Source organism: Mastacembelus armatus, chromosome 12 (assembly GCF_900324485.2).
Source record: "Mastacembelus armatus chromosome 12, fMasArm1.2, whole genome shotgun sequence".
NCBI classification, from domain to species: domain Eukaryota; kingdom Metazoa; phylum Chordata; class Actinopteri; order Synbranchiformes; family Mastacembelidae; genus Mastacembelus; species Mastacembelus armatus.
Window position 1 is genome coordinate 7,784,723 of NC_046644.1, and position 14,156 is coordinate 7,798,878.

Genomic DNA, 14,156 nt, shown 5'->3' on the forward strand with positions numbered 1-14,156 from the left:
TGGACCATGCTGGATATTTGGAGTGGGTCTGATGTTCACAAAGAAACCCACAGAACTGGCTTAAAAACATTAAATCTGCATACAAGTGGAAAACACTGTCATCCCAATAGTCCATGCAGTGTGAAGTGAGCAGTGCTGCTTGGGCTGCTTGGTAACTTTATAATCACTTGCCAGCTCTTACGAAAGGTACACATTTCCCAGCAATGAGTCTGATTTTCTTCTGACAAAATCCATCCATCCATCCATTTTCTATGCACGCCTATTCCTTAACCACAGTCACAGGGACCTGCTGGAGCCTATCCCAGCTGTCTTTGGGTGAAAGGCAGGGGTCCACCCTGGACAGGTCACCAGTCCATCACAGGGCCACATAGAGACAAACAACCTCACACACTCACACTCACTCCTATGGGCAATTTAGAGTCACCAATCAACCTGACATACATCCCTATATCACTTAAATACATAATAGAATTAAATGTATCTTTCTCAACTGGGTTTTGTGGAAATTGTTTTTCTACATGAGAATATTTGTTTCTTTTGGCGGAATTTTTCTTAGAAAATAGACAGTAAAACTTTAATAAATTTGTTTAGACAAAACATATTCAGCAGTAATATTTAATTTCAGCTCACCACTGGAGCTTACAGATATTTTTTCTTAATATGCAAGAGGATAAGTTTTGTAATTATCTAAATGGGAAATTACAGCAAAATAACCATAAAAGATTTATGTCCATGTGCAGATATTAAAAAGAAAAAGAACCACTTCTTTAAAAAAAAAATAGTTGAAAATGTTTTTTGATAAAATGTGAAAACTAGCTATTTCATAGACAAATATACAGGACAATTTTGTACCACTGTATTATTTAATTGATTGCCCTTTAATTATTTCCTCTACTCCTGTTCATATCAGTATTTAGAATAGGCAGGATTACTCCCATTTCAGATTGCTGTTTGCCAATGAGACAGAGGAATGACATGTCCTTTAGTGATACTGTATTCTCTGGTGCAATACGTTCTACAAATGCAGTACATATGGAAATCATTAAAGACAGTTTGAACCACTGTCTGAAATGCATTTACATTGATTTTTAAGGCATATCTGCTTTATTGAATGAAACTGTGTATTTCTGGAGAAAGAAATGGAGAGTGGTTTAGAGGAAAGGTCCTTCAAACATATGTTGAGACTTTTCAGTTCAGATTAGTGATGACTGATATCTGACCATTCATTTCAGATATTTCAAAGGAAAGGTAACACAATATGACTTGAAAAGGATACTGCATGTGCTGTTTTTTCTCCAAAATAATGTGTGAAATCACATTGTAACTTAACGTCAAATCACGCAGTTAGATCATTGTTATTAATTGTTCAGCTTCTAGCAACTCACACATCCACAGCTTTAAATCAGGTGAAACATTTCTTCACAAAAAAAAACAAAAAACAAAACAACTGCGTATGCAAGACATTCAAAGCTATGGAGCTGAACTAAAAAAATGTCTCATCTCAAAAAATTAAACCTCCTCAGATTTCTTGCACTTCATGCTCTGCAGCTTATGTTTGTCGTTGTAGGGATTAAGAGTCACTTCAAAATGGCACTTGAAACGCTGTGGATGGAAAAACACCAGTAACTATTATTGTACTTTAAAGTGGGCAAAATTCTCATTTACTATAAAGGGTATACTAGAAGAAAGAAAAGAATGAATTTGTGTTGAGTGCAATTGATGGAGCTAATGCTGGAGGTGCTGCATTACAAATGATTAAAAACAGTGTGAAATACTGGCGAGGTTTACTCTGACTAGATAAACACATACACAACAGATTTACCTTTTTCTCAAGCTTGCAGCTGTTCAAGTCATGGTCTTCAGACTTGAGACACTGAGTTTTTCCCAGGACAGCATCAATCTTAAAGTTGATCTTGTTGGTCACCTAATAAGATGACATAGGACATACCATAGCTATTAAAAGTTGTAGGATGGGATATCATAGTCGTGAAATGCGGTATTGTGTTAGTTCCTTTGTTTCTGAAAGGTGGATCTAACCTGACTTTTAGCGGCAGTGATGGAGACCAGTTTGAACATCTTCTTGCTCTTAAACTTCTTGTTGAACTTTGTCACAGCTGTCTGTGCTGCCTCCTGAACATCAGCTGAGTCTGGACTCTTCTCAAACCACCCACCCAGGAGAGGAACTGTCTCTAGATGGAAATTTAACATACACACAAGATGGTTTCCATACAAATGCATGAGGGTTATGGGTGAGACAAAACTTAAGGAATATGATGATGAAGATTTAAGTTAGGTCTACTGTATACTGTAGTCTGTAATGGCAGACCACTGGAGTAGCACAGCAGTGAAATGTGCACATTCATACACATAACGACGTATATATAATGAACTTGTGCAAATAGAAGCACACCCATGGTTACACAAATGCATTTGTACACTGACCCTGATTGCTAAAAGACACACAATACACACACAAGACAAGCAGTCCGCAGCCAAGTGTTATGATTTGTGTGTTTGGTTTTGCGGTTTTCATATGCCTTAATCCTGAAAATTTACTGCATAATTTTACAACATCAGTCAGGAACTTGAAAACTCTAAGACCACCAAACCCTGTTTAACAAGCCAAACTATCTTCTCTTCTCTTCTCTTCCAACTAATCCTCATCAGGCCAAGAATATAAAGCAGATTTTCTCAAGGAAATAAAAGCAAACTTTAGGGAAAGTGTCTGTATTGTAGCTTTTGTATCTTGGGTGGCCGACCAACTGAAAGATGTTGGAGGCCAAAAAAGAAAAAAAAAAGAAATCTTTCTCTAGACAACCAGTGAATGGATTGACAAGGCCACTCATTTACATCACCCTCAGTATGAATAGTTATGAAGTTTCAAAGTTTCAGGTCAAAAAATTGATTCATGAAATGCTTTGGTGTGGTACCAAATACCTGCAAAATGTCATATATATAGGCCTATGATGCACTTTGTGTTTAGTGCTAATTAGCAAACAACAAACTGACATGTTGGCGAAAGACAGTGCTAAAGTAAGATGGTGAACATTATTTCTCATATTATTGTATGAAGATTAAGCTTGAAAAGTATCACCATGTTAACACTGTCATTGTTAGCACCTCCATGCTGAGGTACAGCCTCACATACCCCTTTTTTGACCAAAAACTGTTAGACCCAGTTGAGAGCTGGTTCAACTTATGAACCTTCTAAGAACTGATTTGCTTTTCCACAGGACCCTTAGTGCTTTTCCACAGGGTCCCTAGTGATTTTGCACAAAGCCCCTAGTGTAGTTGAAGGGTTGTTAACATGTGAAAACATGGAAAGGTCAACTCTATTCAAACTGTTCATTAACATGAGGCTTGTTGTGTTCTTTCTCAGATGAATAAGTGGCTTTAACGCTGCCCTTCAAAGGCATTTTAGATCAGCAGGCTTGACTTGAGACAGTTCATTAACTGCACCAAAAAACATTTAGGCAAACCAAACCAAACATTGGTGAACTTCATGATTGCTGTTGTAGCTCCTTGTCGCACTTTTTAATAAAATAACCGCAAAGCTATATTCTTTATTCCAGTGAACATTAACAGTATATATGCTATGTCTAGATCCAGATCACCTAGAATGTTTCTCTACTCAGCAAATCCATTTCACTAACAGAAGCCACTGTTGTTAATCATATTTTACGAATGAGTACTGAACAACCCTGATGGATTATTTTTCCTTCCCACCACACTCCCAATCTAATTCCACTGTGCCAAAAGAAACTTTCTCTGACTGCTGGCTAAACCAAACGCTCTGACTCACTGTACCCAACCACACTCAGGCATCGAGTCATCGTCTGCAGCCTTAGTACATAAACACTCAACTTATTTTGCCATTACATCACACAGGCACACCCTTTCAGAAAGAAATTTAAATTTCCTCACCCTACATTTTTATTGTTTAAAATAATTTAACACTGAATTACTTTCCCAATGACCAAGGTATTCTGTTTAATATGAGTTCAGTTACTACTACAGGTCTTTCAACATTAAATATACTTAAGCATTTTGCCAGCTGATGGAAACTAGACTTTCTTGTCCTTCTTGTTTTTTCTTGGCCTTACCTTGATCTGTTGCCAACTGTTGACAAATTATATAGTTTTGCCTTTTCAAATAGTCTGTGTCTGTACTATTTATTTTATATTTCATAGGCAAAGTCACAGTATGTTATGTTGTAATATGATATAGTATTTTCTGAGTGTACTATTGTAACTGTGCAAAATCCTGGCTCACAATGAAACATGGTATAATAAATATTTTAAAATATTTCTGAAAAAACCTTTTTGCTTTTTGTACTTGGCTTGACTTAAAAATGCAAGTTTCTTTTTTCACTGTCACCCTTTACTAAGGCATATGAGAATCCAGGAGACAAATAGGTAACCAATTTTCAAGATGATAAGGTTAGGTGCAAGTAAAAAAGTGTCAAAAGTGTACCTTCTTGTTTTTTTTATCCTTAAAAATATAAGACAAGTAGTTGGACCTAGTAGTTACAGTGTTCAGGATTAGTTTATAGGTGTTTAATTATGTAATACATTTTGTGAGCCCATGTATATTATTACTATAATTGTAGCTTTTGTATTGATTCCTGTTGTTTTATGTACAGACAAAAAGGCATATATAAGTTTTCTGCCTTATGCTTCTCCAAATGTGTAAATAATATGATTCATATTTCTTTCCATCACTACTTACTGACTTGAATGATTTCCTGTATAGGCAGAGCAGTTTCCTCCACAGGCTCATCTCCCATGCACAGCTGAAGAGCTGACAGACAAAACAACACTACAAACCGAGGAGACATCTTGACTTGTTGATCACCACCAAACTGTGCTCTGCTCTTCCCAAGGGAAAGGCTGGTGGAAGAAGAATATCCAGAGAAAGATGTCAGGTAAACGGGACACTTTAGTTGTGGTGAGCCAGTTGCCAATCAATGTACAGCAGAAAAAAAAGAGAGAAGACAGTTGTTGAAAACTTAAAATACTGCACTAGTGTCACAATGTGAAAAATGACAGCCATAGAAAGAGAGAAAAAACATTATAACTTACCTTGATGTTGAAACAACAGGACTTCAACTATGAAGTGAATGCTGGAGCAATAGTGAGCACAACAGAGAGTACTAAAAGGAGTGATGAAGTGAAAAGGAGGGAGGGAGGGACAGGGTGTTGTTAGTAAATGGCATTGCAGCTCTGGTATGTTTAACAAGCCATCGGAGACCACACCTACAAACTCAGTGGCAATGACGCCATGTAGGGATCTAACAACCATCAGCAGTTTTGGTTAGTCTGTGTGCCTGAGAGAAACAGACAGAGAGCAGAGCTTGGTAGGTGGGACTGCCAGTATAGATGGGTGTCAGATGTCTGCTATAGTCTGTGTGCACACACCAGTGTTTTGTGTGTTTTTATTATGTGTGTAATATATAAGCATGCCTGTCTGTGTGCATATGTGTATATACTCTTCATGTTTTCAGTTTCTTCATGAGTGAACAAGGCACTTATAGGGAGTTCTGGTGATGTGTCGACAGGCAGTGAGTCATATTACACACAGCAGAACCACAATACCAATTATCAGCACATATGCGTCCTGTCCAAAAAATTTGTCATCATGATGTAAAGGCTTTCAGATATTCTGATAGCAATGAATACATACAGGGCAGCAAGAAGGGCCTGCTTCCAGAACATGTTAACTCCACACAGAAAGGTCCCTGATGTGTTAGAAACCCTTCTTGCTGTGAGGCAACAGTGCTAACCACTCATCCACTGTGCTGTCCATTTTCATACATATATACATATAAAATCTGCATACATGGCAATCTGCCCTTAATTGTTTATAAAGGTATGTTTGTACAGTGTGTGTTATACAGCTCTGGGCGCAGGTTGATGATGATGTGGGTAGGTTGTTTGCCCAAGTATATGAGGTACTCTATATTGTAAATCCTGGGGCCATATTCACAAAGATCCTACAAATCCTCTCAGAGAACTCTTAATTGAACTAAAAAAAACTTTTAGCTAGGAGTCTTAAATTAAAGACTAATTTTAGAGCAACTCCAAGCAAGAAAAAGACAAAAACTTATCTGAGTGAGAATGCAGGGCTGACCCTATTGCCTGCTATGACCATATATGCCTTTTTGTGACCCTGCGAGGTTTGAATGTCCAGTGGAAATGAAATGAACTGTGAAAGGATATGAGGTTCTGTACTGTTTACATAGCCACAGTGCTGATGGAAGATGGTAACATGCAAGTCATCACTTCTGCATTGTTGCATTTTCCCTGTTGTGATGACTGATTTCTGCCACTGTGACATGTTACACCTAGGTGGAAAATAAAATAAGATGAGCTTAACTTTATTACACATCAGCAGACATAAATAAAAATAGAAATAGAATACCTTATTGTATACCTTATTATTGCATGGCAGTAAAACTAAACTGAATTTGTAACATCCTGGACAAGAATAGAAACAAAAAACTATATTAAATAAATAAGTAATGTCACAGTTTTAAATCATATGTGAAATACTCTCTATATACATTTCAGACATATGTTGCATTTCATAGGCAGCACGGTGGATGAGTGGTTAGCACTGTTGCCTCACAGCAAGAAGGTCCTGGGTTTGCAACCTGTGTGGGTTTTTGCCAGGTACTCTGGTTTCCTACCACAGTCCAAAAACATGTATGTCAGGTTGGTTGGTGACTCTAAATACATATAAAATCTGCATACACAGCAATTAGAAGCCACAGCAGTATTGCTTGTAAACTACATTATAGACTTACAGAAATTATGATTCATAGATTGCAGCTTGTATTGTTTGTACTGTAGATCATATTGTTGGGTTAGTTAATATTGCACAAAACATTTATTCCATACAGATGAACTATTTAAGAATTTGAAGGTTTTGGTCCTCATAGACCTGTAGCATCTCCACAGGGGGGCAGGTGAAACCTGGAAGTTGATGGCTCAGTTCTTTGATATTTGTATTGTAGTTTTATTGGTGTTTGTGCGGTGCTTCGGAACAAAGTCATATAGATATAGAAGAAGTAGTTCAGCACACAGCCTTCTGTGTCAGGGTAGGTGAGTGACGGTGCCCTAATCAAACTGCCTGGGGGTGGTTCGCTAAAACATGCCTTATCCACATATACTGTATGTGGGCTGATTGTTATCCACGTTGGGAAATTTGGTGACCATTCTGCCAATGCCACATCCCTCCACATGTCATGCCTGGTTCTATGTTGAGGGCTGTGGCCATTGGAATTGTCACTTGACCTGTTGGCCTTACAGATACATAGATGTTGAGCAAGAATGGATTTAATATGCCTTAGCACTAGTCTTTCAACCCACATGAGTGTTAGAATTAATGCCAGTAGTATTAACAATGGCTGGCTGTTGGTGGTTGGCAGTGGTGTTGTCCTCATCCATCTTGAAGCAAGAAAACAAGTGGCTGAGCTCCACTGCTAGTGAGTCATTGCTGTGGGTGTATACTTTCCTTTGTAGTTACTGATGTACTGGACGCCTTTCTATACACATTGGAGGTTAGTTCTTGTGAAGTGGGCCTCTATGTTCTGCTACTCAGCCACCTTGGCCTCTTTTATGATTCTCTTCATGTGGACCAGCTCTTTGATGCCAGAGCTGAAGGCTACATTACAGTCTCTGAGAAGAAATTAGACTTGCCTATTGGGGACATGTTCAATGCTGATCTAATTTACAAAAGATGGTGTGCAAATTAGTGTGATTAAAATCTATCATCGTTGGCTATGATTTAAAAAAACCCATCAGGATAAGCAAACTGTTAGCATAGAGATTAATGCTACTTTAGTGTTTGTATCTAGTGAAATTCTTTCTTTCTAAATTGGACAAATTCCCATTACTGTACCCGTTTTTTCTTTGCTCTCATCTGTTTAGGATGGTATGTTTGTACAGTGTGTGTGATACAGCTCTGGGCGCAGGTTGATGTTGATGTGGGTAGGTTGTTTGCCCAAGCATATGAGGTACTCTAAATAGCAAATCCTGGGGCTCTATTCATAAAGATTTTACAAATCCTCTCTGAGAGCTTTTTAAATTTTCTTTCAGCTGCTCCAGTTAGGGGTTGCAACAAAGAATCAACTGATCCGCATGATTGATTTGGCACAAGTTTTACACCAGATGCCCTCTCAAACAGCTCTTAACTTAACTTAAAAATTTGATCTAATCTACCGTAAAGAGTGGTTTAGAACTCTTTAAAAAAAATAAATGCCTCTTTGGGAGCCTGCAAGTTGTCAATGTTCAATGCAGACAAAAGAAAAAACCTGTGACACAATATGACGTTCTGAGAAAGTAATAGTTTGCTTGATCACTCTGAGAACAATTATGCGAAAGTAATAATTAGTAGATAGTAAAAGTACTCATACAGTACAGATATCAGGGTATCTGTAATAAGACCAATCACAAACATTATTCCTGCACAATCTAATATGTAATGTTTGATTAACTGACTGTCATTCTGTTTCTCTGTTTCTGTTTTGTCTCCCTCTTCATCCATCTGCCATTTTCTCCTCTGCTAAAGAAACTCCTAAGCCTTTTAAAAGCCCCTCTCTCTACTCCTACTCCTAAGACCTTTCCACCTTCAGAGATCTTTTAAATTTTAAAGTAAATTGTTGGGAAATGCCCACAGTTTTAAGAATTTTCTCAGAATTTCAGTACAAGGAATGTTTATGAATGTGGCCTCTGTTTTTATGCCAACGTGTAATGAGCCTAGACACCCAGCAGAGGGAAGCAACACCCTGATGCATAATGCAACAGGTGGTTTATTAGTCTGAAAATGGCTTTTTATAGTCAGGAACATATTAACTATTCATTTTAACCACAGGGAAGCTCAAATGCAGTACAGTATGCACTATGATGGGCCAAATGTTTGGTTTTTAAGCAGTGTCACTATACACTCAAAAACTCAAATAAGAGAAAAATAATGTTTATATGTTGTACAATAAACAAGAATATATATTTTTTATATTCACATTATTCACACACATTTCTATCCTGAAGCATGTCCTTTGGATGATTTTTGAGTGTACAAACTAGTTGGTTTAGACAAAATAAGATCAAAATACAGTATGTTATAAATAGATGTATTAAATTACAAGCAGGCATCACAAAATGTTGCTATAATAGTAGTAATAAATGTTAAAGAGAAAGATGATTTACATCCTCCATATAATTTTACAATATGCATGCCAGAAATAGAACCATGGAAACAGGAAACCTATAATCATGCACAAAAAATCCTAAAGTGCTGTGATGAAGGAAGTTAAAAAGATAGGTCATTAAGTTGTTTAAAATAAAAGCAGCATAAATATACAACATACCTACAAAAACAAATTGCCTAACACAACAACTCTGATTGAGGAAGGACAGATAGAGAGATGATCTAAACAATGGGCAGATGGGACAGGTATGTTGGCTCATACAGTATTAATGCAGATGGACATGCAGATAAACAGTGCCAGAGCAAAAAAACACAGCCTGAAAGAAACAAACCATGCAGATAGAAAAACAGTTAGAAAACAAGGGGCAGATGCAGTCTATTCCAAACAGACCATAACAACAACTTCAAAATCTGCAAAAGATTTCAATTAACAGCACTTGACACAACTTCAACACATGTCTTAATGCTTTGAGCTTCATAAAAGAAGTAATTATACAGCTTGGGTATACCTGGATAAATAGTTGCCCTAAATAAACAATCATGCAAGAAAATAGATGAAAGTCCACCACTCTTTGTATTTCAAATGCCTGGTTGATGTTGTCTTCTCTACTGTTCCTAATGAGACATACTGTAACTCTACCAAGCTGCAACTGACAATGTCTGGGTCAGTTAGGAGATGGCAGGACCTGTTCAAAATGAAAATCCCCTCTTTGAATGGACTAATTAATGTCAGGCTTGTTTGCCTGATGAGTGGCATGGGCACCACCTGCCAATTTTCACTGGTCTTGTCCAGTCTGTTCATCATAACATATAACAACACCCATCTGGAAGCTCTTCCTCTACACAACTGTACCAGAGTCAATGTCTTTGTGTGTCCAATATCCTTGATCAATAAACTGATTCTGATAAAACTGAATAGGAAATTAAATAATTAGCTGTTTTTGTGTTTGAAAAGATCCAAATCAAAGGTCAAAGGCATTTCACAAGAAATTGTCTCAACCTATTGTTAGTGAAATTGTTTTTTAAAGTTACTAATGAATAAAAAAATGATACATATTGTTAATCTAATTTGAAGAAATTCATGTATTACATTTTTCTAATGTTGTTATGGTATTGTAAAATATTATGGTATTTTAAAAGTGGAAATAATGAGTATAGCAAAAAGTAAGTAGTATAGGTATGTGTTGATGAAACTATAACAAATAGCCATGACGTGACATGATAAAAACCTTTCATCTTAGACTGACTCACCAGTTTATTGCTTTTTCATTGGCAGAATGTAGTTTAGTATGATACCTTTGTTTCTGCTGAAACTGAATCAGGCAGGTGTGGATTCTACCCTACGGTAATTTTGAGCCTGTATTGTTGTATTGTTGTTATATTGATAGATGTGTTTTCCCACCTCCATTTACATACTCAAGGGAGGATAAAAGGTCCCTGCTTTCAGTAATGAGATGTTACTGTTATCCTGTTTATAGAGCACTAGAACATTTTAATTTGTTTATGTCCTCATCTCGTAACAGCTAAGCTAAATAAACAAATTAATGAATTAATAAACCAGGATCCTGTCTAACGAAGCTGGACCAGCAACCGGTAGGATCACTGACTCTAATCTTGAAAAAAATTTCTTCTATCCATGTTTACATGTACAGTAAAAGGCTTAGGGTTTTACAATACATCTAGATTAATAGATGATTTTTATTAGATAATGGATGGATAGCTAGAGTGGTTGCTGTAGGTAAACAACTGCATGTTATTTTGGTCATTTTTTGAATCATAAAGTAAACCTGTGATTCAATTAATGAATTCAAATTAAAAGAAAAAGTTTGCATACAGTTTGCAGCTTGCAAAACTACCACACTACATTGCAATGTCTACATGCCTTAAAATCTCACATTAAAAGTGATGAGAAAATCAAAGCCATTATAATTCAGTGATCCTAAGAGCTCAACACACCCGGAAAAATACATCCAAATGTAGAAAACTTTTTCACCAATTTGACAACATGTGCGGCACATTTAGGAAAAATGTTGCAAAGTGAAAAACACACTGAAACAAGCCACTACAAATGCAGAAAACACAGAGGGGTTTATAGCCGATATCTCAAATTCAATCTGAATCATGTGAGTGTTATTAAATACATGGGGAAAATCCAAAACTGATGGTTGGCCAATTTTCAAAAACAATGTTTCCTAGATGTGTTTATTTTTAGTATGTGGCTAAAGGTCAGAAGTAACTTGATAAGGTCATGGTGAAGGTTAAGATTAAATTCAGATTAAGGCATGTGCGTGGGAAAACAGAAGTTCATTTCCCCCCTAATCTTGTGATGTTATCCCTTTTTAAGAAAGATTTCTGATGTGTGTTACTTTTCTGTGTTTGATTTTTGGCTTTGTGTTTGGTTAGTTTGTTTCCACTAGTCTTTCTCCTTCTCTCTTCTTCTTTAGGAGAAAATTAGTAAAGATGTCTTTTTTTAAAAACTTTTTTTTACATGTGCTTTAACAGATTGGATCGCTTAGATACCATGTGTATTCAAATCAATCAGCTCTTTTCATGTATTTAGTTGAAACTGTCACATGTCACATGTTTCTCCATACCGCATTCCCTAGCCTCAGACCTGGGATCAGTGCTGATAGCTCGGCCTCGAAAATCCCTTTACTGTTAGGACCCGCCCACTCAACTATGATGATTGACAGCCGGCTCCTCCAACGAGGCTGCGGCCGACCCGTCTGGCCTTCTTCCGCTCCACCTCCTTCTCCTAGTCCGACTTTGTTGCTTCCCCTCCGCGCTAGTACGTCTACGCTCTCCGGGGAGCCGAAGAACAGCTCGACGGTCACAACCATGGAAGGCGACAATATAATAATGCCTGTTTGACTCGAGGAGATTTTCCAAGGTAGGTTTTTGGTTATTTAATCTATTTTAAAGCGAGGAGAGGGGGATTAGCGGCTGGGACGCGGTGTGTATGGGGAGGGCGAAAAGTTTATCCGCCTCAATTCACGGGGCAGGAGGGAGCAGAGGGGAATTAACTCCAGTGTTTTTCACGGTGGGGTTGTGTCATGTTTGCTAGTTTGGATGTTGGTCCCTCTTTAGCTTGTTTAGCACTTGTTATTAAACACGTGTGTCAAGAATGTGCTTCACATTTATGTGTCTCACAGTTTCTTAAAAGTTAATGTTGTCATTTATTCTATTTCTCTCTTATATGTGATAAATATGAGAAACTGACCATGGGTTGTGTTCACTGCGGATGAAACCTGTTGCTTTAACTGTGTTTTCATTTAGAAGTTAGTTTTAATTGAGACTTTTTCATGGTAACAGTAATTAAAAGAAAGCAGCAGCAAACAAGTTATGTCTCAAATATTACTGAAGACATTAAGCTTGACTAAAAATGTGTTATTTAATTATTGTCTGATTAATGAATGTGGTTTGTGAGATGTGTGCGAGACTGTATATTTGTGTTTAAATCATAATAGAGAGGTTTCTTTTATTTGTTTGGATTGCAGCTCTCAAACCCAGGCACAGAAACACACTTGGCACTGTGTAAATGAAGACTTAAAAACATGAGTCATTTGTTCATCTGATAAGCATTAGTCTTCATCCTGTTTTATTTTCTGTAGTTATATGCACAATCATAATTTCAGAGCATCGGGGAAAGGTTAATGCACTGCAAAAAGAAACAAATACTGTACGCATAAGCTGACAAAGACAGCGGGACAGGGTCCCACTACAGATGTGAATTCCTTCAGCCACTGGAGCGATCAAGCCTTTAAATAGAGCTCAGCAGGAATGCAAACAGGCCAAGCAGAAAGATGAAGCCTGGGGGACTGGGAGAGGGAAGGTAGGTGGTAGAAAGGGACAGACAGACAAGCCTGCAAGGTCTGTTGCTTAAACTTAGCTCAATTTGTTGCTCCTTCTCAAAGGTCTTGCCAGTAAAAGAAAATATATAGGCCACAGTTCATGCTATAATATCACTCTATATGTTATAGTCATTAGGAAAGGTTAAGTCTCTGCTCTTGCATCCTGATGTAACACTGCGCATTGCATATCAGTGGCAGAATTTGAACTTTACCCATGAATCCTGTCATGTGACGTCAACGTACGCTTGTGTTTATCAGAGGTGCTGGCCTGTGATCCTTCAAAGGTTGATACAATGAAAAGCAGTATTAAAATCAGTTTTATTGGCCAGGTTTGTTTGCGTAAGGAATTTGCGTCCAGTTTCTGGAATTTCAAACAGTCGGTATAAAGAAAAAAATAATACAATAATCAAATATGTAATACTGGACAGAACATTTTTGGGACATCGAAGGAGATTTTTTCAAATTCTTGTATTTTACTTTTGAGTCATGTTTTTTCTTAATTGGAAGAAAATGACAAATCTGATGTAAATCAGGGTGGATGCGTGTGATGCCTCTATTGCTGCTGATTATGTGTTTTTTGTTATTTGAGTTTTTTGAGTTGAATAAGTACAACTTTTACACACTTAAGTGAAAGTCAAGCTGAGGTAATGGAATCCCAGTGTTACCCTGTGTATCCAGCTGCTTCTATTTATGTCAAGCTCATCATTAAGATTAAATGTGAAAGCTCTTAGCAAATCATACTTAAAATGTCTGTCAGGGAACTGTGGTTCTTGCCATCTTGACTTCTGGTTACTTCAATTGTTGTCAAAGGAGGAACTTTAGGCATCAGTTAATGATGGCCAATTGTTGTATTCAAACTCATAATTTGTTCATGGTGATGGTTTATTTGGTCCATGGTGCCTTCTTTAAGTTGTCTTCATCAGTTGTCCTTGTTTGTTAGATTGGAATCGGCCCAATCACAAGTGACTGTATTGACTTTTTTTTACTTTTCGTTGTTGGCGGAGGCTTGTCACAGTTGCTTGCTTGAGAGCTGGAAGGAAAGTGTTTACCTTTATATGCTGTGGTTGTTGACCAAATTGAGTCCATTTATCCTAC

General features: G+C 37.3%; 2 protein-coding genes across 4 annotated transcripts in view; one reads left to right on the top strand and one right to left on the bottom strand.

Moving 5' to 3' along the window:
• Positions 1-1,081: 1,081 nt before the first annotated feature.
• LOC113124678 (cystatin-C) lies at positions 1,082-5,213 on the bottom strand. Of its 2 annotated transcripts, none has more exons than XM_026297726.1 (5): positions 5,082-5,213; positions 4,729-4,889; positions 2,038-2,189; positions 1,823-1,924; positions 1,082-1,602 (listed from the first exon to the last, which is right to left on the bottom strand). In XM_026297726.1, exons 2-5 carry the CDS (start codon positions 4,835-4,837, stop codon positions 1,510-1,512), a joined length of 456 nt encoding a protein of 151 aa, XP_026153511.1. In that variant the 5' UTR covers positions 4,838-4,889; positions 5,082-5,213; the 3' UTR covers positions 1,082-1,509. The 2 variants fall into 2 exon arrangements, with proteins under 2 accessions (XP_026153511.1, XP_026153512.1); XM_026297727.1 differs by having other exon boundaries at positions 4,729-4,936; positions 5,082-5,209.
• Positions 5,214-11,968: 6,755 nt separating this feature from the next.
• Positions 11,969-14,156, top strand: part of il11ra (interleukin 11 receptor subunit alpha) — a 40,287-nt gene continuing 38,099 nt past the window's right edge. For both annotated transcript variants that reach the window (XM_026296592.1, XM_026296594.1), the window contains exon 1: positions 11,969-12,100. The gene's annotated coding sequence lies outside the window, so the exon portion shown is untranslated. The remainder of the gene's footprint in view (positions 12,101-14,156) is intronic.

Coding starts and splice junctions, on each gene's coding strand:
- LOC113124678 (XM_026297726.1), bottom strand. CDS start 4,837: ATGTCTCCTCGGTTTGTAGTGTTGTTTTGTCTGTCAGCTCTTCAGCTG. Junction 1,925..2,037: donor TCACTGCCGCTAAAAGTCAG/GTTAGATCCACC, acceptor TCATCTTATTAG/GTGACCAACAAGATCAACTT. Junction 1,603..1,822: donor GCTGCAAGCTTGAGAAAAAG/GTAAATCTGTTG, acceptor TTCCATCCACAG/CGTTTCAAGTGCCATTTTGA.